The 25,748-nt window shown below is 50.1% G+C and overlaps 1 protein-coding gene and 1 non-coding gene across 6 annotated transcripts in view; one reads left to right on the top strand and one right to left on the bottom strand.

Moving 5' to 3' along the window:
* Positions 1 to 25,748, bottom strand: part of GALNT6 (polypeptide N-acetylgalactosaminyltransferase 6) — a 38,475-nt gene that overhangs the window by 6,116 nt on the left and 6,611 nt on the right. For 2 of the 5 annotated variants that reach the window (XM_019960533.2, XM_019960534.2), the window contains exons 2-9: positions 24,552 to 24,779; positions 20,331 to 20,924; positions 17,886 to 18,058; positions 7,862 to 8,011; positions 6,582 to 6,816; positions 3,014 to 3,131; positions 742 to 942; positions 74 to 205 (exon numbers count right to left, since the gene is read on the bottom strand). In XM_019960533.2, the coding sequence (XP_019816092.2) occupies positions 74 to 205; positions 742 to 942; positions 3,014 to 3,131; positions 6,582 to 6,816; positions 7,862 to 8,011; positions 17,886 to 18,058; positions 20,331 to 20,821 (1,500 nt within the window). In that variant the 5' untranslated portion in view covers positions 20,822 to 20,924; positions 24,552 to 24,779. The remainder of the gene's footprint in view (positions 1 to 73; positions 206 to 741; positions 943 to 3,013; positions 3,132 to 6,581; positions 6,817 to 7,861; positions 8,012 to 17,885; positions 18,059 to 20,330; positions 20,925 to 24,551; positions 24,780 to 25,748) is intronic. The other 3 variants (XM_019960535.2, XM_019960536.2, XM_019960537.2) reach the window with 2 other exon arrangements.
* TRNAG-CCC (transfer RNA glycine (anticodon CCC)) lies at positions 9,365 to 9,437 on the top strand. Its single transcript has one exon. It is a non-coding gene; the product is annotated as a tRNA-Gly (tRNA).

Genomic DNA, 25,748 nt, shown 5'->3' with positions numbered 1-25,748 from the left:
GGGCTCAGTGGTCCTGAAAATTCTCCCGGGGCTTCTGGGATGATGGGTAGGCATATTTGTTCTCAAGACTCACAGCTCCAAAGAAGGTGGGCTTCAGGTCAGGGACAAACATCTCCGGGTAAACGTTGTCCAGGAACCAGGAAAAGTTGCGACAGTTTAGTCGCTCCCTCAGCTGCAGTCGTTCCGAAATGTCGCCAAAGGATTTCTGTCAATTAAGGCAGCCCCCAAAAGGTCAGTTTCACTAGTCTTGGCCTTCCTGCATGGGCAGATGTAGCCTAGGGGTTCTGGGACTACTTTCTCCCAGAATGCGTCTCATGCTCATTCCCAGTCAGTTGGGGTCCCTGGCTCAGCTCCACATCTAATCCCAAACCCCTTGCCTTGGCTTTGGGATCCCCACCCATAGCACTCCCCATCTCCTGTGAACTCTCAGTTTTCCTCCAGTCTTCAATTCCTAGTTTCTCAGAGCAAAGTCATTCTTCCAATAAGAGGTTCTTCTTCCAAATCTCGTCTCCCTCCCCTTCTAAAAGATGCTAGGGCTCTCCAGGCAGGGACAACAAAGCCTGCCCTTCCTCATTCTCTAGCCTCCAAAATAGAGCCTGGGCTCTAGCTCCCAAGGCCTGAGGGGTAAAGGCACCGGGTGGAGGAGCTGAGTGGGCCTCCATCATCATGAAGCCCTGGATCAGGGTCTGCAATTATGCCCTTCTCTTCATCTGAACATCTCCTGAGCATCCCCCCTCTCACCTCTCGGGCCATCTGTGCTGCCTGCAGATTTCTCCTATAGAAAATCTCCTTGTAGCCATCCATCCAGACCTCAGCCAGGCGCACTTGGTTGCGAGCAATGACATTGATGCCCTTGGGGAAGGTGTGGGGGCTCTTGGTACGGAACACGTGTCCGACCACAGAGCAGGGGATAATCTCTAGCTGGCCGCCGCACTGCCACACCTGCCGTAAGATGAGACGGGATGGGGTTTTCAGCAGGTGGGTGGGACAACCTACCCCAAGCAACTCTGTTCCATTCCCAGGGTGCCAGACCCCAGGTCCACGAAATCAGGGAAATGCCCCTCTCTCCCCCTGGAAAAAAAGACACTGACTAGGCTTCATCACTGGAGAAGGCAATGACACCCTACTCCAGTACTCTTGCCTGGAAAATCCCATGGACGGAGGAGCCTGGTGGGCTGCAGTCCATGGGGTCGCTAAGAGTCGGACACGACTAAGCGACTTCACTTTCACTTTTCTCTTTCATGCATTGGAGAAGGAAATGGCAACCCACTCCAGTGTTCTTGCCTGGAGAATCCCAGGGACGGAGGAGCCTGGTGGGCTGCCATCTATGAGGTCGCACAGAGTCAGACATGACTGAAGCGACTTAGCAGCAGCAGCAGCAGGCTTCATCACAGGCCATAACTACACAATCCCTGGCTCTCTGATGTGGTTCACTTTTGATTTAAGCAAGTGGAAATCTGCAGGGTCCTGAGGGTTACCAGGGCCCCCTTTGGAGAAGAGACAGATGGCCAAGTTTACATCCATCTACCTGCTCTGAGCTCTGGCGCCACCTGGCTTTTTGACCCAGAAAGGTGATTTCATCAGCTTACTCGAGTGTTACTGGAAACTCAGGAACTCAAGCTCCTTCAAATGGAGATGGACTTGTGACCCAATCAAAGCATCAATGCACTGATCAAAAGCCACCATCAGGTGGTTTATGGCAATCACCTGACCTTTAGTACAGTAGCCTCCTTACAGAAAGACTGAACAGAGGTCAGAGGCTCATGAACTAGCCCAGAATCAGGACCCTGGGAATTATGGTGCTAAGCTGGTGACCGTTCTCTGTCAAAGGGCTGGTTTAGGACACCCCTTCCGCTTGCATCTTCTCTTTTTTTAGGTTTTAGATTGGGAGGTATGTTGTTATTAATTTTATTTATTATTTATTTATTTATTTAATTGGAGGCTAATTACTTTACAATATTGTAGTGGTTTTGCCATACATTGACATGAATCAGCCACAGGTGTACATGTGTTCCCCATCCTGAACCCCCCTCCCACCTCCCTCCCCATCCCATCCCTCAGGGTCATCCCAGTGCACCAGCCCTGAGCACCCTGTCTCATGCATCGAACCTGGACTGGCGATCTGTTTCACATATGATAATATACATGTTTCAGTGCTATTCATACAGCAGCAACAGAAATGCATAATCATAGCCATAGTAACAGCAATGATGTCAATGAAGTGCTTATACATGCCAGGCATTGTGATAAGTGACTTCACTGTTGTTACTCAGTCCCTCAGTTGTGCCCGACTCTCTGCAACCCCATGGACTGCAGCACACCCGGCTTCCCTGTCCTTCACTAGCTCCCATAGTTTGCTCAAACTCATGTCCATTGAGTCGAAGATGCCATCCAAATGACTTCATAAGCAAGCTCATTTCCTTGTTAATTACTTTCCCCTGGTCGGAGATTTGTGTCGATTTCACCACAAGGAAGCCTTTCTTGCTAACCTAATCCTGATTTGCTTTATTCCTGGAATCTCTCAGAGTTCTGGGGTCCACCAGAATTGGGGCCATCATCTTCTCTTACAGTTATGAAGAGCATGCTGAGCGTAGGGGAGGTAACTCCAAAGGCTACCAAGGCATGTGTCCTCTGACCTGGAAAGTGGAGCCTGGTTTTCCAGAAAAAGGATAGTGACTGCTTACTGACCTGTCCCACCTTCACCCTAATTCTGTTCCCACAGACATCACGAAAGATGTCACTGGTCCCCAGATGTCCGGTCCCTGTTACCCAGCTATCCCTTCCCTCTGCGGGGTTCTGCCCAGTCATCTCTTCCCATATGTCCAATTTGAGTCCCATGGCCCTGGACGGGGGGTGTGGGGGCAGAGGAAAGGTGGAGTCATGACGGGGAAGAGCCACCCTTCTAAGTTTAGCTCCAGATATGCCAACCCTGCTGCTGCCTAAGAGACAGGGTCTCAGGTCATCCGTGCCCCGGGACATTGTGGTTCCCCCACGAAGCCCTCTTCGCTCTCACCCGGAAGGACATTTCCACGTTCTCCCCTCCCCAGATCTCCATCTGGTTATCATAGGTACCGATGTGCTCAAAGTAGGACTTGGAGATGGAGAAGAGGCCACCAGCAAACGTCGGGGATCTGGAGAGACAGAGGGAAAAGCATGTGCATCTTCTGGGGGGAAGGGGGCCGGAGCCCAGCCTGGAAAGGGGCGGACTCACCGCAGATGCTTCTAAGACTCCCTCCCTCCTCCTTTCTTCTTGTCTGGGATGTGCAGCCACTAACTCATTCACTTAGCAAATGTTTATTGAGCTTTTATTCTTTGCCTTCTAGGACCGGGTCCAAGAGAGATGTAAAGATCACGACTGTCTTCTGAAAGGTACTCATGGACTTCCCTGGAGGTCCAGTGGTTAAGAATCCGCCTTGCAATGTAGGGGACATGGGTTCGATCCCTGGTCTAGGAAGATTCTATAGGCCTTGGAGAGCTGGTGTACCTAGAGCTGGTTGTTTGCAACAAGACAAGCCACCACAATGAGAAGCCCGCGTGCAACAGTGAAGACTCAGCACAGCCAACAGTAAGTAAGTAAATAAATAATAATAAAAGGCACTTATTTACTCATTCAACTGGATATATTACACACGGGCTGCCTGGGGTTGTGCTATGTATTAGTCATACAGAGTAAAGAGACAGATCAGTAGAGAGACAGGGTAGTTGCTGAGAGAAAAGTCACCATCTTTTGCTTTCTGGCAGCAAAGTTCATAAAGCACAATAGATACTCAGTCATCAGAAGCTCTGTGAAAATGGTTTTGGACATAGGTGCTCCCGGAAACAGGGTAGGAAGTGAGGTGAAATTAAACTCAATTTGGACTAAAGGGGGCATTTGGAGATTACAAAAAGATTTTCTGGCTTTTGGACAAAGGCAGGGAGACACAGACCCACATTTAGATAAACTGACAAAACATCAAGAACTTAGATACCACGTTGCTCACAACAGGGGCTGAGCTAAGGACTGAAGGCAGGGGTGGGAGCTGGGGAGACAGGAGCGCACACATATCAGTCACAGTTGGTCTCTGTGCCAGGCCAGGCTGGCTTGGATGGGGCTTTGCTGCTCTCAGTGGGCGGCTCCATGTGGCACAGCCAAGCAGAAACCTCTGTAAGCCCAGGACCTGTCAAGGTGTTTCAGACACAGCAGGGCCTCAATCAGTATTCACTGGCTGACTAGTCAAGGCAACCACACAGGAGCCTGAAGTGGGTGTTACCCTACCGCTGTTCTCGTTGCCCTGAGGTTGGCTTATGTAGCCACCTTCTGGAAGGAATTTCGGTTGGGAAACCTTCAAGCTCAGGCAGGCTTTTTGTTCCTGGCTTTGGCTTCTCCTAGGGGGTTCTAAGCCAGCCCAAAAAAGGCTCAGAGAGTCCTGGACCCTAGATGAGCATTTTGGAACTAACTGGCTGTTTCTTGAGGGTCTCCTGGACCTAAGCCCGTCTCTTGGCTTTTTTCTTTTTAGTATTTATTTACTTATTTAGGCTGCACCAGGTCTTACTTGCGGCACTCAGGATCTTTAGTGTGGCAAAGGGGAACTAGGTCCCTGACCAGGGATCAAACCCAGATCCCTGCACTGGGAGCTCAGAATCTTAACCACCGGACCACCAGGGAAGTCCCTGTCTCTTGGTTTTGGGAGGTCCCTCTGACTAAGAAGTCACTGACAAATTATCTCTGAGGATAAACTACACGGGGAGTGTCACTACAGACCCACAACCAATAGGCAACCTCTGGAAACTCTCTGTATTTTCAGAGAAAACCTTCTGTATTTGCCAGGGCCTACTTCCTGAGGTCCCCTGGGTCCTCACCTCTCCTTAGTCTCCTGTTGACATTGGGAGTGGAGGAAGAGAGGGTGCTGCCTGCAGGTCTCCTGGTGGGTACCCAGCAAAGTGCCTGAGGCAAGCAAGCACAGCACCAGGGCATTCGGACCAGGGAGCAGACTCATTGCTCAAACACTGGAGCTTTGTCTTCCTGCTGCATGGTCTTTGGACATTGGAGCAGGGGACGTCAGTGATGGGTGGGGGCCAGGTGCCCTGTCCCTGACTGTGCCACTGTGTGCCTGGCCCCTAGCTTGCGGGGAGGGGACTTTGTTGCTGTGCATCCCAAACAAAAGACATCTATGAATCAAGCAGAGAGTCAATAGGGAGTTCCAATTTCTTTTCTCTCTCCTGTCTTCTTTTTTCCTTTCTGCCCCTTCTGCTGCTTCTTCTCTTCCTTCCAAAGGAGACAGAGCAGCTGGCTGTTCCAGATCCATGGGATTCCTTCCTGCAGCCTCTCTACTGAGGGTCTGGGCAGCATTTCTTAGGATCTAGGGACGTAGAAGAGGAAAAAGCCTTCCCTCCCAACTCTGCTCACTATATCCCCAACTCTGCTTCCCACCACCCCTGGTATATGTTTGATTGAACCTTCAGGTTCCTGGCCAGTATAGAAAAACAGTGGTACAGATAATCCAGAAGCAATGGATACTCTAAAACTCACTTCTCAACTCAGTCTGGTTGAGACGTCTGTGGTCTCCAACAGCACCCACAGGCAGTCTGAGAGGGAGGAGCAGGGTGGGTGTGTTGGGAGAAGGCAAACCCAGCTGGGCATCAAACGATGGATAAACTTTTAAGCACCTGTCTTCTAGCTCAGGGGCTGGCAGACTGTGGCCTGTGGGTCAAAGCTGGCCTGCCTTTCCACGGTTCTGGCATAGAATAGTTTTTACATTTTGGAAAGATTCTTCTTTGTAGCTGCATGTGTGTATGTGTGTGCGTGCTCAGTCGTGTCCAGCTCTTTGCAACCCGACAGACTGCAGCCCGCCAGGCTCTTCTCTCCATGGGATTTTCCAGGCAAGAATACTGGAGCAGGTTGCCATTTCCTACTCCAGGGGATTGAACCTGCATTTCTTGCATCTCCTGCACTGGCAGGCAGATTCTTTACCACTGCGCCACCTGGGAAGCCCTAGCCCGGCCAAACCTAAAATATCTGCTATCTGGCCCTTTCCTGAAAAAGTTCAGGACAACCGCAACACATTGCCAATTGCAGGACATTTGTCTATCTTCCTTTAAGACGTTCTCAGTCAGAGATGGCCACTTGGCTGCGCACATCACCCCCTCTTATTATAATGGCTGTTTTACAATGGTCTCTACCCACTATCTCTCTGCAAGCAGCAGTCATGTCCTTTCTACCTGTAGGGAAGAAATAATGAGACAAAGTACAGAAAGCCCTGAACCCAGGGCCTAGCACAAGGAAGATGGAGAGTGAGGGCCAACTGTTATGTACTGGGCAGGACAGCACCATGGTGGGGGAACAGGCTTGTGGCCAACTGGTGGGATGGGCATTCTTGCTCCCCCAGTTTCCAGGCTGGTATAGTCTGGGGCCAACTGTTAACTACCAGGAACCTCAGTGTTCTCATCTGCAAAACAGGCTAATCATAGTAGCTACCTCAAGGGGATGATGATTAAATATGCTAAGCTCTTCACACAACACCTAATAAACGCTGACCTGAGATGGCCCGGGTCCCTGTGACTGCAGAGGCCAGGCTGGGGGCCCACAAGGCTACGGTACTTACTTGATGGGGTAGGTCTCATCCTTGCGCCTCTGCTTCTCTCGTGCCGGTAAAACCTCCCAGCCGAAGGTCAGGCTCCAGTCAAAGTTGCCCCGACTCTGGACTCGGCCCCTCTGGACAGGCTTGGAGAACTCAAAAGTGTTCAGGTCAATGGTGACGATGTTTGGGCTCACCACCACCGTCTCGTCCTCGGCGATGCGAGCCAGGAGTGGCTCTAGCCAGCCGTGGAAGCACTCACCTGCAGGCCGGGGCCAGGAGACAGCAGTCAGGGTGCTGCCCCCCAGCCAGCCTGCGCCTCCCGGCCAGTGGGGAGCCCCAGGAGGACAAGTACCCGCTCCCCAGTGGTAGGCAGGAAAACACGTGCAAGCTCCATAGCCACAGAGAGCGGACAGAGATCTCCCAGGACCCGCCTACCCCTGCCCCTCCTCCCAGACAGGTGGAAATGGCTTTGGAGGGGAGAACAGAGGTATCAGGGGAGTAACATGGAGGCTCCAAAGGCACAGGGAGGCCGTAGAGGGCTGTCTTCAGGGTCTGCAGGCTAGCCACTCAGTTGACTCTCCCCCCCGAGTGAGGGTCTCATGAGGGGGTGCCCCTCTCCCTGGGGTCTCTGCACCTCATGCTTCAGCTCTAGCTGCAGAATAATCACCCCTTGGGGATTTCTGATGAACCGCAGAGATGATTTGGCCCCTGGAGTGATGATTTTGTTGGTGAGTATGGCTGGCATCCTTATCCCACTTGATAAAGGAGAAGACTGAGGCTCAGTTAATGGCAGGGTCAGAACACAAATCCAGGTCTTCTGACTCCAAGTCTACAGCTTCTCAGAATATGTATCACTGCTTTCAGGGGACATTTTTCCCCCCTGACAACAGCAAGGGAAGTGTGTTGTTTGGGGGCAAAAAGCAGGCCTTCCTTTCCATGTGGAAAGGGCCACACCGAACAGCGCCCAGAGGTAATAGGAGCCTGTCGGAGGGGCTGAGCTCAGAATGAGGTACAGATCAGGGGAGCGGGGAGAGGAGTGTCTGGGTTCTAGAGCATCCTCCCAGCAACTGTGGGGTCACCATAGTTTTAGGTTTTAGTTTTAGTGGTTTTAGGGCTGTGCGTGCCTCCTGATAACCATCCTAGGGAATGGGGTGAGAGAAGGGTAGAAGAATCTGGGGGAGTCCCAAGCCTGCTTCGCTCCTGGGACAGCAGAGCAGGCAGGGGCCTGGGTGATGCGGGGGTCCCAGCTTTTCCTTCTGCCAGGGAGGGAAGCGGGGCAGAGCCAGGACGGCCCCTTTACTCACAGTGGGCATCCAGGAAGGTGAGCACCTCCGCCTGGGCCACGCTGGCCCCCAGCAGCCGGGCGGTGATCAGCCCCTTCCTCTCCTGCTGCCGCACCACCTGCACCACCTGCAGCTGCTTCACGTACCGCTCCAGGGGCTCCTTCAAGTACTCTGGAAGGCACAGGGTCATTGCCACCCGCTCGACACCTTGTCACAACCTAACTCCCCATCGCACTTCCCAGGTGGCGCGCGTGGTAGAGAACTCGCCTGCCAATGCAGGAGACGTAAGAGACGTGGGTTCGATCCCTGGGTCGGGAAGATCCCCTGGAGGAGAGCATGGCAACCCACTCCAGTATTCTTGCCTGGAGAATCCCATGGACAGAGGAGCCTGGCGGGCTACAGTCCATGGGGTCGCACAGAATCGGACACAACAGAAGTGACTTGGTGGTGGTTTAGTTGCTCAGGCGTGTCCGACTCTTGCAACCCCATGGACTGCAGCCTGCTAGGCTCCTCTGTCCATGGGATTCTCCAGGCAAGAATACTGGAGTGGGTTGCCATTTCCTTCTCCAGGGGATCATCCCGACTCAGAAACTGAACCGGGTCTCCTGCACTGCAGGCAGACTCTTTACTGACTGAGCTACAAGGGAAGCACACATAATCTTCTGTGGGTGCCAGGTCCGGGCACTCTCAGGCCTCCAGCAGGCCTGCATTTTAACCCTCTCTCGCACCTACTGTGCTGAGCAACTTCACCAAAGACCAAGGTGGGCATCGGGGGATGGAGGAGGTTCCCACAGCACATGGCCACCTTGCCAGGACACTCCACTGGCTCCGCAGTGCCCACCCTGTGTCTGTGTTCCGGGGCGACTTCTCTGATGCTAGAGACAGGACCTCAGAGCTGTGTTTCTTTGGTTTCAAATCAAGTATAAACTTCTGTTGATGGCTCTCGGATGCCTCTTTTGGCCTCAGCTCCCTCTCAGCTCCCGATTTTCAGAGCTGTGTCTCAGGCCTCCCCTCCTTTCCACACGAGGGTTTGGCAGTCATTTCTCTGTGTCCGAGTCCCTGTCTCCCAGGCTCTTCAGAGCAAGCCTGACAGGTAGAGCATACACAAGTGTTCATTTCTGGCTTCTGGGGCAGCAGCAAGAAGTCTTACTCTAATCCTCTTTATTACCTCCTCTGCACGTGGAATTTTTAGGAAGATGAAATGATGCAGAACAGCTCTTAAATTAAATTTAAAAACCAGATACCCAGATACCCAGTGCCTACATAGCCAGGCAGAGAAGTGAGCTTCTCTGCCCAGGGAGCGGGCGACTGCAGGGTAGGTGATGAAGGAACAGCCAGAAGTGGCGCAGGGCTGGGGGAGACTGCAGGAGGGGCCAACGCCCGAATTGGAGAGGGGGTGTGGAAAGCTCTTTGAAGGGCGGGGTATCTGATGAGATTTCCAGTTCATTCTGAGAGAGGGCTCACTTCAGGACCCTTGTAAATCAGTCAGAAACCCTCAGAGCATTAAAAATAGCCCTAGGGACTTCCTTGGTGGTCCAATGGCTAAGACTCTGCACTCCCAATGCAGGGAGCCCAGGTTCGGTTCCTGGTCAGGGAACTAGACCCCACATGCCGCAAGAAGATCGATCTTGTGTGCCGCAACTAAGACCCCGTGCAGCCAAATAAACAAATAATAAAAAATAAACTACACTTACTCAAGATTTAAAATATATACATAGTTTTAAAAAATAACCCTATTCTGAAGCAATCCATCTTGGAACAGTCCAAATCGTAGTGATGATTCATTAAGTGCTGTTTTGGTTTATCTGTGCAGCTGCTCTGTTCCCCACTGTGCAGAATGGATGGCCTGTGGTTTCAGAAGTGGTGGTGTGGGGCAGGAGTGAAGGCTGACTGCATCCTTTCTCTCTCGAGGGGTGTGGGGTCAGCCCAGTGCTTAGGCCTTGCTCCCAGCGTCATATCGCACAAACTGGGGGCTGATCTCTCCCTCTCTACTTCTTATTTTTGGCCATGCCATGTGGCATGTGGATCTTGGTTCTCTGACCAGGGACTGAACCAGGGTCCTCGGCAGTGGAAGCATAAAGTCTTAACCACTGGACTACCTGGGAAGTCCCTCTCTCCACTTTGAAACACACACACACACACACACATTGTGTCCAAATACTGGAGCATCTACTACATGCCAGGCATGGGACCAGATGCCTCCATGCTGACTTTCTTATTTAATCTTCTCTGTGAAGAATAAAGAGCTTCCCACGGAGCTCAGTGGTAAAGAATTCACCTGCCAACGCAGGAGCCCCAAGAGACACAGGTTTGACCCCTGGATTGGGAAGATCCCCTGGAGAAGGAAATGACAACTCACTCCAGTATTCGTGCCTGGAGAATCCCCATGGATAGAGAAGCCTGCTGGGCTACAGTCCATGGGGTCACCAAGAGTCTGACATGACTGAGCGACTGAGCACCCACGTGAAGATTAAAATGTTACGAAATAGGAAGTATTGTCCCTGGGGTTTATGAGTCAAAATTAGCCTCATTTGGCAGCTTCAGCCCAGCACTCACTTAGGGTATACCTGCGAACATGCTGCCAGGTGCCAGCCACTGTCCCGGGCAGGTCTGGGTCCTGCCTGCTCAGAGCTCCTAGGCTCATCCTCCAGGCACAGGCCCCAGCGTGGGCTCTAACAGGGAGGTGGGAGGAACTCTGCGTTTCCCCTGAGAACATAGCTGTGCTCACAGGAAGTTCGTGTGATGGAGAGAACCCAGAGACAGAACATCAGAGGAAGTGGGTTTTGTGGTAATGGCCCGCCACACACTGAGCCGCGAACGTCAGGGGCGCCTGAGCTCTACAGAGCCCTTTTCCCACCCCTTCTCTCCAATCCTGGCGGCTAGGCGGGACCTGGGAATTCTGGGCTTGAGCCTCAGGCTCTCTGAAGGGGGTGAGACAACACCCCTGAGTAATGTCCCTCTTTGGACCCACTGGACAGACACCCCAGAGCGGAGTGCAGCAGAGCTGAGCATGGAGGACAGATGGGCCCATCCATTCTCTCTTACAGTCCCCAGGTGAGAGCCTCCTCATTTAGGTTCATTCCGCACAATCAACGTCTACAAGACTCCTGTGAGCTCCCCTATATACGCCTGACTCAGTCCCTTGTGCGGAATACCATCTATATGCAGATGCCCCTGGGCCTTTTTTCTTGGCCTTAAATCTTCACTTGGATGACTAACAAACCACAAAACTGGATTTCTCTGGCGGTCCAGTGGTTAAGACTCCGCGCGTCCACTGAAAGGGACACAGGTTTGATCCCTGGTTGGGGAAGATCCTGCATGCCTCATGGCCAAATAAAAACAAAACAAAACAAAAAACCCAGAAACCTAACACGCCTGAAATGGAACCCCAGATTTCTTCCCCACCTGCCCTCCCAGCCTCCTCTGTGTACCATTATCCCAACAGCTACTCTAACCTAGGAATTGTGCTAAACTCTCCCCCTCTTCCCACTCCCCACAATGTCCATCAGCAAGTAAGGCCAGTATTCCATCCTCACTGTACCTCAGCAATAATGTCTTAACTTATCTCCTGACCTCTATTCTATACCCCACCGCTTCCCAATCTACTCTTTTTTGTTTTTTTCAATTTTGATTTTTTTTGTTCATCACAGATTTTTTTTTTTTTTTTGCGTCAGTTTTTATTTTTATTTATTTTTTGGCCATGCTGCGAGGCACGTGGTATCTTAGTTCCCCAATCAGGGATTGAACCCATGCCTCCTGCAGCGGAAGCACATAGTCTTAACCGCTGGACCACCAGGGACGTGCCCCCAGTCTCCTCTTGACACAGCACCCACAGTGAATTCTCCAAACCACAAATCAGATCATGTCACTATAATGGTTTAAAATTTCACTTAAAAAAGTGAATCCAAGACTTCACTGGTGATTCAGTGGTAAAGAAACTACCGGCCAATGCAGCCGAGACAGGCTCGATCCCTGATCCCGGAAGATCCCACATGCCCTGAAGCAACTAAGCCCATGGGCCACAACTATTGAGCCTGTGCTTTAGGCCCTGGGAACTGCAACTACTGAGTCCATGTGCTGCAGCTCCTGAAGCCCGAGTGCCCTAGAGCCTGTGCTCGGCAGCAAGAGAAGCCACGGCAATGAGAAGCCTGCGCACCACAACCACAGTGTAGCCTCCTACTCTCCATGAGCAGAGAAAAGCCTGTGCAGCAATGAAGACCCGGCTCAGCCATTAAAAAAAAAAAAAAAAAGAATCCAGAGACTTCCCTGCTGGTCCAGTGGTTAAGACTGCATCTCCCAATGCAGGGGTCATGGGTTCAACCCCTGGTCGGGGAACTAAGGTCCCACATGCTTCAGGGTGCCACCAAAAATTAAAAAAAAAAAAAAAATCTAAACAGTATGATAGCTTCTCAAAAAATTAAACAAAGAACTACCATATGATACAGCAATTCCACTTCTGGGTATTTAATAAAATAATAGAGATCAGGAGTCAAACAAGTATTTGTACACCCATGTGGATAGCAATATTTTGGCTATTATTCACAATAGCCAAAAATGTGGCAACAATCCCAAATCTCCATGGGTGAATGAATGAATAAAAAATGTGAACTATACTAACAATGACATGCGTGTGTGCTCTGTGCGTGCTCAGCCACTTCAGTCGTGTCTGACTCTTTGAGACCCCATGGACTGTAGCCCACCAGGCTCCTCTGTCCATAGGATTCTCCAGGCAAGAATACTGGAGTGGATTGGTCGTGCCCTTTTCCAGTCTTAAAAAGGAAGCAAATTCTGACACATCACAACATGGATGAACCTGGAAGATGTTACGCTTAGTGAAATAAGCCAGACACAAAAGGTCACAAACTGCATGATTCCACTTATACAAGATATTGAGAGTAGTCAAATTCCTAGACCGGAAGTGGAATGGGGGTTGCCAGGGGCTGAGGTGCTGGGAATAGGGAGTTTAATGGGCGCAGAGTTTCAGTTTGGGAAGCTGAAAGAGTTCTGGCGATGGTTTTACAACAATGAGAATATATTTAATGCCACTGCATGGCACACTTAAAAATGGTGAAGATGGTAAATTTTATGTATATTTTACCACACCCCCCCTAAAAGTCCAAACACTGACTGCTGCTCGCAAAGGTCTTGCGATTCAGCGCTGTTCACCTCTGTAAACTCAGTTTGCACCAGTGCTGTTTCTGCCTCCTTGCTCACATCTCTGCAGTCACCCTGCTCTTTTTTCTGCTCAGCTCTCTGGGTCCCTGGTAAGTGTCTGAATTCCTCCCCCTCATTTAGTGAATTCCCACAGGAGGGTGGCATAGATTCCCTGCCTCAGCCTCCCCACCTGGGGCAGAGGGGGGCTTTGGACAAGGGAAGCCCTGTTGGGAGCATGGTGGATTGACAGGCTTGGAAAGGCCAGTTTTTGGGAGCTCGTGAAACATGCCAGATCAAGGGTGGGCCTCAGGTGCTGACCTGGCCATGCAGGAGGGAAGCCTGAGCCTGGGAAAGGACTGTGAGGTAGGAAAAGAAAAAGTTCTTCAGCCTGGCTCCAGACCTCTTTCTGATACCTGCCCCCTAGTATCAAATGCCTGTACACTTGTGCTCAAACCATGCTGCTGGGCACCTGGACAGGAGGACAGAGAGCCTGGACATTGAATTTCAGCACAGACACAGCCCTCATGTGTGTAATGAGAGCCAGTTAATCTGATCAAATGGTCAGTCGTGTGGGGAACTTTATCCCACTATGGCTGCAGAGATTACCGTGGATCTGAGGATATTTTTCTTTCTTTGCTGAAAGTCTCTCTAAAGTCTCAAAGCCCTCAAGGTAGGATGGTTTATCCTGGGGCCCACAAACTCCCTGAAATCACATGCACAAATGTGGGTGTGTGTACCCTTGTGGCAGCTGTGCACTATTCTAGGGACCGCCTGCGTCCTTAGTCGCTTCAGTCGTGTCTGACTCTTTGGGACCCCATGGACTGCAGCCCTTCAGGCTCCACTGTTCATGGGATTTAACAGGCAAGAATACTGGAGTCAGCTGCCATGCTCTCCTCCAGAGGATTTTCCCAACCCAGGGATCAAACCCGCATCCCCTGTGACTCTTGCATGGCAGGAAGATTCCTTACCTACTAAGCCACCTGGGAAGCCCTCTAGAGAGAAGGGCATAGCTTTTAACAGATTCTCAAAGGAGGCCAGGACCCAAGAAAGTAAGAACGGCTGGTTCTGGTTTTTCAGACAGGAGATTCTGAGATGCTGGACTCGGCTCTATGAGACAGTCCAGGGCAACAAGGGAGAGGCCACCAGAAGGAATGGGAACATGTCTGGTGGCCCAAGAGGCGCAGGCTCTTTGGAGTAGCTACTACCAAGTCCCCCTAACAGGCACAGGCCACTCTGCCTTTTTGAAACTGCCCATGCCAGCCTGGCACTATGTCATTGGCTGGCCTGGTCCAAGGAGTCACCCAGCTGGGCAGTGTGCCTTTTACTTACACAATTCTGAGTGACAAGCTGAGACAGTTTAGAAAACTCCACCCCATGTGATTCAAGGTGAGAAACTTCTGAGGGACGGGCCACTCAGGGTTGTGGGAATAAGGGTTACAAGACAGCCCAGTTTGAGCTGGAGGGCAATGGATACACCGGTTCCCATTCCTTACAACCATTCTATGCTCTTAAGATTCCCCAGAGGCCACTCCCAGGTCCCAACCCTCTCTGCCAGACTCTCTGCCCCTCCCTTTCCACAAGCTCATCTCTCTGCTCCCTGTCCACCAGACCCTTTGATGCATCTCTGATACTTGTCTGCCCTTCCCAGGAAAGTGGGAGCTCCCAGAGGAAACGGGCTCACAGAGCCATACTCAGCGCCTCCTCCCTCTGTCCTCCCTGGCTCTAGTCCTCTTTCCCAGGGGGCAGGAGGGGGCTGGGGGAGGGAAAGGGTGCATCAGCAGCTGGGCTGCCGGAGGAACCCCTGTGGTTCCTGCCCTCAATATGGAAGCATGGGCACAGGAAGCCAAACTGGGAGAGCCCAGACCCTACTTGCCACCTGGGAAGAAGGCATAGCTCCTAGAGGACCCCAGACCCCCTGCAGGGGTCCTACAGTGCTTTTCTAGTTCTGGCCCCGGCATCCCATGCTTGAGTGACTGTCAGGACTTCCTCTCTGGACTCAGGTCCTCTGCTTCTCTTCCTGACAATAACCCTCCCTAAAGCTGCCACCTTTCTGAGATGAGGTCACTCTCCAGCTTAAGCACCTTCACTCCAGCTTAAGCACCTTCAGTAATTCATTTTCTTCCCCCTAAATAAATACTTTTAGCACGGTGTGGATTTCATTCAGGCTTCCCAGGAGGCGCTAGTGGTAAAGAACCTGCCTGCCAGTGCCGGAAACATAAGAGACACAGGTTCGATCCCTGGGTTGGGAAGACCCCCTGGAGGAGAGCATGGCAACCCGCTCCAGTATTCTTGCCTGGAGAATCCCATGGACAGAGGAGCCTGGCGGGCCACAGTCCATGAGGTCGCAAAGAGTCAGACATGACTGAAGCAATTTAGCATGCATGCAAGAATTTCATTCAACATCTTTTTAGCGTCATTTCCCACAGCACAAATACCAATGTCTCTCGAGCTCTGCTGATGCTGTTTTCTCTTCTGGGGATGCCCTGAAACATCTCTTCTCTCCCTGGACACTCGGGCTTTCAGGTGAAGCTCTAATCCAAGTGGACGTCTCAGCCAGGCCACACAGAAATAACATCTCCCACAGTGCAATGCTCCCATACAAAGAATAAAATGAGCTCAAAATTCTCTAAGCCAGGCTTCAGCAATATGTGAACCGTGAATTTCCAGATATTCAAGCTGGTTTTAGAAAAGGCAGAGGAACCAGAGATCAAATTGCCAACATCCGCTGGATCATCAAAAAAGCAAGAAAGTTCCAGAAAAACATCTATTTCTGCTTTATTGATTATGCCAAAGCCTTTGACTGTGTGGATCACGATAAACTGTGGAAAATTCTTCAAGAGATGGGAATACCAGACCACCTGACCTGCCTCTTGAGAAATCTGTATGCAGGTCAGGAAGCAGCAGTTAGAACTGGACATGGAACAACAGACTGGTTCCAAATAGGAAAAGGAGTATATCAAGGCTGTATATTGTCACCCTGCTTATTTAACTTCTATGCAGAGTACATCATGAGAAACGCTGGGCTGGAAGAAGCACGAGCTGGAATCAAGATTGCCGGGAGAAACATCAATAACCTCAGATATGCAGATGACACCACCCTTGTGGCAGAAAGTGAAGAGGAACTAAAAAGCCTCTTGATGAAAGTGAAAGAGGAGAGTGAAAAGGTTGGCTTAAAGCTCAACATTCAGAAAACGGAGATCATGGCATCTGATCCCATCACTTCATGGCAAATAGATGGGGACCCAGTGGAAACAGTGTCAGACTTTATTTTTATGGGCTCCAAAATCACTGCAGATGGTGACTGCAGCCATGAAATTAAAAGACGCTTACTCCTTGGAAGGAAAGTTATGACCAACCTAGATAGCATATTCAAAAGCAGAGACATTACTTTGCCAACAAAGGTCCGTCTAGTCAAGGCTATGGTTTTTCCAGTGGTCATGTATGGATGTGAGATTTGGACTGTGAAGAAAGCTGAGCGCCAAAGAATTGATGCTTTTGAACTGTGGTGTTGGAGAAGACTCTTGAGAGTCCCCTGGACTGCAAGGAGATCCAACCAGTCCATTCTGAAGGAGATCAGCCCTGGGTGTTCTTTGGAAGGACTGATGCTAAAGCTGAAACTCCAGTACTTTGGCCACCTCATGCGAAGAGCTGACTCATTGGAAAAGACTCTGATGCTGGGAGGGGTTGGGGGCAGGAGGAGAAGGGGACAACAGAGGATGAGATGGCTGGATGGCATCACTGACTTGATGGACGTGAGTTTGAGTGAACTCTGGGAGTTGGTGATGGACAGGGAGGCCTGGCGTGCTGTGATTCATGGGGTCGCAAAGAGTCAGACACGACTGAGCAACTGAACTAAACTGAACTGAATGCATATGGAGCTCTTACTGGAAACTAAGTACTCCACAGCACATGAACAATCTCATTTACCATGTATCTCTGATCCCTTGTCCACCTTGCAAGGGAGTCAATTATCTTCATTTTTAGAAGAAGGGACTGAAGGACTTCCATGGTGGTCCAGTGGTTAAGACTCCACACTCCAAATGCAGGGGTCCTAGGTTTGATCCCTGATCAGGGAACTAGATCCCACATGCTGCAAGTAAAGATCTGCACGCCTCAACTAAGAGCTGGCACAGGCAAATAAATAAATATTTGAAAAAACAAACAAAATGTGAGGATGGAAGTTCAGAGAGGCTAAGTATCTTGCCCAAGGTCACAGAGCTAGGAAAAGTCAGAGCTAGGATTTGAGTTCCTGGGTGTTGGACTCTCAAGTCCGTGTCCTCTCATGTCCGCTAGGGTGTGTTCCAGGTCACACCACCACGGCTGGTGCTGTAAGCAGTCATCTGACTATGAGGGCTGTTAGCCTACTCGGGACAAGATCTGTCTAATTTGTCATTTGTCATGTCATCTCCTACGCCTAAGGCAGCACCAGGCGCAAATAACTCAGCAGATGTTGGTGGAAATGCTTTGAACTGTGGAAGTTTGGTGAGCAAACTCACTTGCCTATTACCAGCTACAACGAAGGGCTTCTGAGATGGAATCTTCAAGAGCAAAAGAATGGTCCGGTAGGTGGGAAACAGAGGGGAAGGCCCGTCCCTGCTTTCTGCATTTCTGAATTGGGGTTGGGCTTGGCAGCTCTAAGGGAAGCCTTGAGGCCAAAACGGCTAAGCTTTTGGAGCTTCAGGGGTCAAGTGCAAATCAAGTTCAGGAATGTGGCTTTCCCGCCCCCTAGCACCCACCTGCCTTCTTCCTGCTCCTGACCTTTATGATGAGCTGGGATGCCACACAACAGGCCACGAGGCAGTGTCTGCTCCCTTGGGAGCACCGGCAGGCCCTCTTTCCCAGAGTACCAGGGGAGACCCCAGGCCCCTCCTCGGGGGCCCCCTAGCCTCACCGTCCGTGCTGGCATCATCTACCAGAATGATCTCCTTCAGCAGGATGGCAGGGGTGGTGTGCAGGACGCTGTACACCGTCCGCAGCAGAGTGGACCAGGCCTCATTGTGGAACACAATGATGACGCTGGTGGCAGGCAGCGGGGGGCAGCGCCGGAACTTCTGGTCGACACACCTGCAAGGGCGAAAGTGCAGATACAGTTCTCCGGGCCCCCGGTAGTCCTGGGGGCAGGAGGGCTCTGTCCACAGATTCCTCTGCTCCTCGGAAACCCCACCCTACGTTCCCCTTTGGAGCTGGGAGTAGCGGCATGCTTTTTCCAGCTTATCCACTATTTGCCACCTACTCTAAGCCTCTGCACAAGTGCTAACCAACTCACTCCAAAACCTCTCTCTCGGGACTTCCCTGGTGGTCTGGTGGCTAAGACTCTGCACTCCCAATGCAGGGGGCTTGGGTTCGGTCCCTTGTCGGGGAACTAGATTGCACGTGCTGCAGCTAGGAGTTTGCATGCCATAACTGAAATATGCCTCATGCCACAACTAAGATCAAAGATCCTGTGTCCAGCAACTAAGACCCAGCATGGCAAAAAACAGACGATCCCCACCAAAAACCCCAAAACCTATTCCCCCCAGCTGAGGTCCCAGAGGGAAAGTAACAAAGGGCAACTCTGACATGTGGAAAAAGTGACTACGAATTCCATATTCAGTGAGAGGGAAAGAAAGGCTTTACTCTTTACAATGAACGGTTCCACTCGAACCCATTTCCTCATGAACTCCCTGTAATCCGATACTAGTATCACAAACACTTTCCTGTGACTTTTCTCTATCCTCATCCACTCCAACCACTCTGGGGCACTAGGCGGCACTGCCTCCGTCCCCGACACACCATCTCAGGTGGGGGTGAGAATGTGTCAATGCTGGATCTCAAAGAATTGTGCAGCCTAACGCCCTTTCTTTCTTTTAGAAAAGTACTTATTTATTTATTTGGCTACACTGGATCTAAGGTGCAATATGCAGGATCTTTAATCTTAGTTGCAGAATATGGGATCCAGTTCCCTGACCAGGGATTGAACTCGGTCCCCCTACACTGGGAGCGGGGAGTCTCAGCCACTAGACTGTCAGGGAAGTCTCTAAAGGCCCTTTTTAAACTCCCTCTGCTGGTCAGAGAGATTTCTCAGGGGCCCTCCAGAGAAGACTCCCAGACCTCCTCCACTGGCTGCCCTCAGGTCCACTGTGCTTCCCTGTGAGGAGTCCTGGTTAATCAGGGTGGCTCCATGTTCTAGGCCTCTAATACTTGGTCCAAGTCTGAGGAACTCCAGGTTCCCAGCCCTAAAGAATCAAGAACCTGAGAATGGAAACTGCCATGTGTGGGCATGAAGGCTCAGTCGCATCCCAGTCATTGCAACCCCAAGAACTGCAGCCCACCTCTGTCGATGGGATTCTCCAGGGAAGAATACTGGAGTGGGTTTCCATTTCCTCCTCCAGCAGATCTCCGTGACCCAAGGATGGAACCCAGGCCTCCTGCATCTCTAGCATTGCAGGCAGATCCTTTGTGGCTGAGCCACTGGGGAAGTCCCTAACTGCCATGTGAGAAAAGGCCAAAAACAGTATTCCTCTTGAGTTGGGAATGACAACGCCTACACGAGAAAGACACAAAACCTTTGATGGGAGGCCAGTAAGAGCACAGACTGAAGTGGCTACAGCTCAAAGATCTAAGAGCTGGTTTACTGCCCAGGACCGAAAGTACAAACAGATTCAAGTAACTAGTTGGAATGAGTTCATGGCCCTGTGAATCTTCACTGAAAGAAACCAGGAGGTGAGCAGCAATCCTGACCACCAGGGCCGCTTTCGGGAAATGCCCTTTGTTAGGAGCTCAGCGGCAGAGTCCTGTGGTCTCCAGCCTCTCGGCAGAGGGTGAGGCCCCTGATCCGTGGGCTGCAGTCAGGCACTCCTCGTCACCCCTTGGCCCGCTGTGGTCCCCGCCAGGAGTTCCTTTTTCTGGGTCCTGTCACCTTCGCAATAGTTTTTCACTCTCACAGGTCTCCCTGAGACTCTGGCCTGACCATGATGCCCTTGAATCCCAACCCCTGGGATAACGACAGTGGCTCAGGAAAAGAAATGAGGGCCTAGAGGAAACCCTTGCCCACATTCTAAAATCCCTGTCAGGGACATCCCTGGTGGTCCAGTGGTTAAGAATTTACCTTCCAGTGCAGGGGATGCAGGTTTGATCCCTGGTTGGGGAACTAAGATCCCACATACCTTGGGGCAACCAAGCCTGTATGCCACAACTGCTGAGCTGGAGGGCCGCAACAAAGACCTGACGCAGCCAAACGAATAAATAAATATTGATATAAAATAAAATCCCCGTCGGCCCTTTACATTGGCTGTGGACACACCAGGCACGCCTTTGGCAGAATCCTGGCCTCAGCCCGGGATGCGGTGCTACTTACTCAGGGGGTCGGGTGTCCGGCCCCAGGGCCCTCTGCAGGGAGATGCGGTCACTGGCAAAGGCATTGAAGCAGTGCTTCTTATAGCCCTCTTCCTTTTCCTGGGTCTCCTGGGGCGTCCACTCTTTCTTCTGAAACGCCTTCCCATCCGCCCCAGGGCCATTGGGGTCCTGTGGCGGCCGTTCCCAGAATGGCTTCAGCTCAGCTGGGGTGTAGAAACCTGGGAGGCAGGACTGGTTGGTGGAGGCCAGTGTCTGCTGGGGCTCTGGAGCCCTGATCTGGAACTTGGGCATCGAGTCCCTGAGGTTGTGCACGGCCCCCAGCATGAGGTCCAAGACGTGGTCCTTCTGGCTCACCAAGGACCTCAGCCATGGCTTCTCTGTGGCCTGCTCCCTGCCACTTACGTCCCTCTGCAGGATGAAGAGAAAGAGCACGAAGGCGCTGCCCACCATGACCAGGCGCACGGCCATGTGGCGTCTGCGGAGCAGCCTCATCCTCTGGAACTGACGGGGACCTCGGCTGAGTCAGCTCCGACTGCTGGGCCTGGCCCTGGAAACAGCGCGAGGTGTCGTGGTGGCCACACCCTGGGGCCTCGGCCTGAGAAGGTGGGATGAGAGAGAGAAATGAGCCAAGGCAGGTGGAGGAAAAGAGTCAGGGGATTTGCGGGCTCTTGTCCAGGCTCTGCTGCTGAATGGTGACATCACCTTAGTCCAATCACGTTACTTGTCTGCACCTACATTGTCTCCATCCAGATAATAAGGAGAATGGACCCTGTTTCTTTTCTGCCCTAAGATTCTGACATTCATGGACCTAGAAAAACTGGAACATTGAAACGCTACATGAAGAAATTTAATCAATGTAAACACTTTTGGAAACAATTTGGCATTTTCTAGAAAAATTTAAAATGTTCACACCCTATGACCCCTGCAATTCCTCTCCTGGTTTTATATCTCAGATAAACATATGCCCAAAGGCATGCACAAGAACATTTCTAGTAGTACCCACAAAAAAGGCAAAAATTAGAAATAATCCAAATGTCTATCAGCATTATAATGAATAAACAGCATGAAATATCCACAGCACATGACTGCACAACCGTGACAAAGAATGTACCATTTCTACATGCCACAACACAGATGCAAAGTTGAGCGAAAAAAAAAAAATACAGAAGTTTCTGAAGACGGAGGAAAGACATGGGCATAAAGGCACATGGGGGGACTTCAAAATAAGCTTTTTTTAAAAAGTGAATGGTGGCTGCGGGCAGCACTGCTATTCTTTATACCCTATGCATATTTTATCAATGTTTGCTGTATCTACTCATATTTAATTAAAAAAATTAAAAACAATTTTTAAATCTAAGATTCTAATGACAGCACGTTCCAGGCAGGACCATGGCCCCAGGCATCTACCCTCATGTATGTGGTACCAGGCTCAGAGGAAGAGTGTTTGCAAAACTTTCTGTAGATAGTTCTGCAAGTATAAGGCTCACGGGGTAAGCACTAGATGCTGGTGGCAACAGACCTGCGCCCAAATTCTAGATCTGCAGCTTCTAACAGTAATGCACCGATCTACCTCCTAGAGTTGTTTGATGTAAGGATTAAGTTCAATAAAATAATTCCCGGAAAAGCTTAGCAGTCTCTGCACCCAGTCAATGCTCAAAAAGTGTTAGTTTTTATCAGTAGTAGCTGTGCGACCCTCAGGCACATGACTTAATCTCTCTAAGCCTCAACTTCCTCATCTATAAAGTGGGAGTAACTAATACCTAACCCACAGCGGGTGTGAGGATTAAGTCAGAAATAATGTATATAAAATACTCAGCCGAGTGTCTGGCACAGACCGAGCCCTCAATTATTTCTATGGTTGTTGTTAATAAATTGCTGCTCAGTTTCCCAGCAATTATCCTCAGGCACCTGGTCTTCGGCCAAAGCCACACTCATTACTCTGTCTCACTTACAAGGAACTTCAGTTGAGCTGTGTTGTTAAACACACAAGCTGCTGCCTATGGAGAAGCCCAGTGTTTGAAGTCACTTGTATCCTTGGGGCACATGTGGCTGTCATGATGTCAAGTGGGAACAGGGGTCACTTTGGGCGGGGGGGAGATGTTCTCTTTTAAAACCTCAGATTCATGCATATAGCAAACAGACACTAAGTATCTGCCGTGCATAGGAAGCTGAAATTGTGCACCTACGTAAACAGCAAGCATGAAGCCAGCAGCTTTGTGTGTAGCAAGCACACTGAATTTCTGCCTGCATATAGCCACACACTGAATGCCTACCATATACATAGCAAGCATGTGCTGAGTGCCTACTGTATACAGCAAATATACCTAAGCACCTACTTCTCACAAATATGTTGAGTATCTACTGTATAGAGAAACATTTTAAGTGCCTGCTGTATATAAACAGGTTGAGTGCTTTTTGCAAAAAAAAAAAAAAAAAAGATTCTGCAGCAGCATCAAAAATCGAATAAGATTAAATCTTTTTGAGCATCTATTTTATATTAGGTATTGTCTGGGAGATAGAGGAGATTTGTTGATCCTGCCAGTATTAAGTGAATTCCTGCTTTATGCCAGGTACTCAGCCAGACGGTGGCCAGCCAGGAGGTGAGCAAGCTACACTGTGGGGAGGACCATGTGAAGCCCTGCTTTTGACAAAGGACTGTGTGCAACAGGGGTTGTTTCTCCCCAACATCTGGTGACCTCCCCGACCTTGCCAGCCACACTACTGGTAATCGTCTCCTATGCAGAGAGCCCAGCATTCAAGGAGAGTACAGTCAATTGGGGGAGTCAAATTTTAAGCAGAGAGGCACCCAGCCTGAGAGAGGCATCCCCAGGGGCAGAGGGAGAGAGGATGCAGTAAACTCACTGAGTGGCGGAGGGTGATGTTCGTGAAGTCCCTCTGGAGAGAAACTTGGGCTGAGCCCTAACCCACAAGTAGGAGTTGGCTGGTGACGTGAGCACATTTCAGGCAGAGGGAACAAGATATAGAAAGCCCTGGAAGCAGGAAACAGCATGATCCATCAGAGAACTCCAAGGAATTTGGTTTGGTGGGAGTATGAAGCCTGATGGGAGTAGCAGGTGATGGGTCTGGAGAGGTGGCTTGAAATCAGGTCATCAAAGCAAAGAGTTTGCCCTTGACCCGAGGTATGGGGAGCAGTAAGGATTAGTAGCCCAACATTACAAGAAGAGTAGTGTGACAGCTGGTGGAGGGTGTCTAGGAGATGCACCCGAGTGGCAGCCGGATGACCAGTTAAGAGGAACTAGGGGCGTCTGACCCAAGATAGCAGCAGTGCGGATGAGGAGGGAGGGTGTGGTGCTAGGGGAACTTCCTTGGGTGATGAGGCGGGACAGTTCATCCTAGCCAGGACACAGAGGGACACAGAGAGGTGTGAGACCACCTCTTTCCCCACCAGATTTTAAAATCTAGCTGGAGTGCTACCAAGAACTGGTGGCACTGGGTTCAGGGAGCACCGGTCCCAGGAGGGAATAGGAACAGGAAAAAAATCTATTTCTAAATACCCTTTTGCACTTTGAACACTGACAACATTATCTATTCAAAAAGTAATACAATTCGAACTGAGTAAGAGCACAGACAAGGAGAGTATCCCGCTGGCTTGAAGACGGCTTCAAGGAGGAAACAGAGATTCAATGTAGAGGCGGTGTCCTGTCTAGGGGTTGCTGGGCTGGTTGATGCCTGAACTTGACATCTCATCAATTCTGCAACTGCCCCAGCTAAGCACAGACCGAGCGCCGCAGAATGGGGAAGTGTTTGCTACAACAATGTTGAACCATCTGAACATGGCACCTCCCCTGATACCTGTCTGTCTACTTTCCGCTCCAACAAGAAAGAGGGAGCACAGTTAGAAACAAAGGCATGGTTCAGGCATAACCTGGGAGTTACTGTGCAGTCAGTTCCAGACCACGGCAAGAAAGTGGGTCACACAAGTTTTTGGTTTCCCAGGACATATAAAACTTATGTTTATACCATACTATAGGCTACTAAGTGTGCAATAGCATTATGTCCAAAAAAAAAAAAGTATATACTGTAATGAAAAAATAACACTTCGGGAAAATTTCAGCGATAGATTTGCTGGATATAGGGTTGCCACAAACCTTCAATTTGTAAAAAACGCTGTATCTGTGAAGCAAGATGAAGTAAAGCACAATAAAACACCATATGCCTACAAAACTTAGTTATCAGATGCTGCCAGGTGCTTAAGACTCACCTCCTCCAGGAAGGCCTCCCTGACTGACTCACTCAGAATCACCTGGGTCACTCCAACTCCCTCGTCTTGGCATCACGGTGTGATTCACTTTTGTTCCTTTGTTCCCTCCTAAAGAGAGACTTGGGGTTAAACTGAGCTCTTCCCAGGCATCTGCTCTCTCTCAATCCAGCCTGGCTGTCTAAGGCTTTCTCTCTGGTGCTTGCAGTTCCTCAAGGTACTAACCACATCCTGAAATGAAACAAGACACCTGTGATTAGCCTTGGCAGTAAGGGACTCTGGTTTGTTTGCTTGGCATGCAGGCAATGGGAAAGAGTCTCTTCGAAGGGACACAAAATCCGGTGCAAGTCAGAAGACTTTGGCTTTAAGGATTCCTGCTCTCTGCGTAGGAGACGGTTACCAGAAGTGTGGCTGGCAAGGTCGGGGAGGTCACCAGACTTGGGGGAGAAACAGCCCCTATTGCACAGTGCTTTGTCAAGAGCAGGGCTTCACACGGTCCAGCTTCTGACTGGCCAAGAGGTCCACTGGCGAGTATGCCCAAGGCCCTCAACCACTCATTCCCTCCTGCTGCTGCTAAACTTTCATTCCCAACTCTTTTTCCTCCAGCCACCCTTGGGATCGCAAAACATCAGACCATCTTGATTTTAGTACTGAGATGATACCAGAAATCCTCTTATTCTGGGAACATTTCCTAGACTGAACAAATTGGACCTGTTTTCCTGGCCTCACCAGTCAGAATACAAATTTACCTTTTGTCACTGGCATAAGGGAACTGAGGCTTCACCCAGTCCAATGTCTATCAAACCGTTGATTGCAACTCATTACAGGATTGTGAAATACATTTAAAGTGTTGCGAATCAGCATGGAAAAAAATCATTTAAAAGATCAGACTAGACTAGAGAAAAAAAAATTACATCACAGGTAATACGGGTAAGTATTGTTTTGTTAAAATTTCATTTTGGTTATTACACATACATGTATAGAGTAAGTATACCAAAAGTCCTAGTACAATCTTATGCTTTAATAACTTTGGAAGTATAAATGCCACAGGCTTACAAAGAACATCACTTGAAAATTTGAATTTCTTTCACTTCGTTTCTATGATTTTTGAATAATAAATTATTATTTTAATGTCTCCATCCATTGAAGATGATAAACATTTCCTGATACAAAATTAAAATGAAAAGTTGTTATTCAAAA

Source organism: Bos indicus, chromosome 5 (genome assembly GCF_029378745.1).
Source record: "Bos indicus isolate NIAB-ARS_2022 breed Sahiwal x Tharparkar chromosome 5, NIAB-ARS_B.indTharparkar_mat_pri_1.0, whole genome shotgun sequence".
NCBI classification, from domain to species: domain Eukaryota; kingdom Metazoa; phylum Chordata; class Mammalia; order Artiodactyla; family Bovidae; genus Bos; species Bos indicus.
Note: the sequence above shows the minus strand (reverse complement) of the source record. Positions and strands in the feature narration are given on the sequence as shown.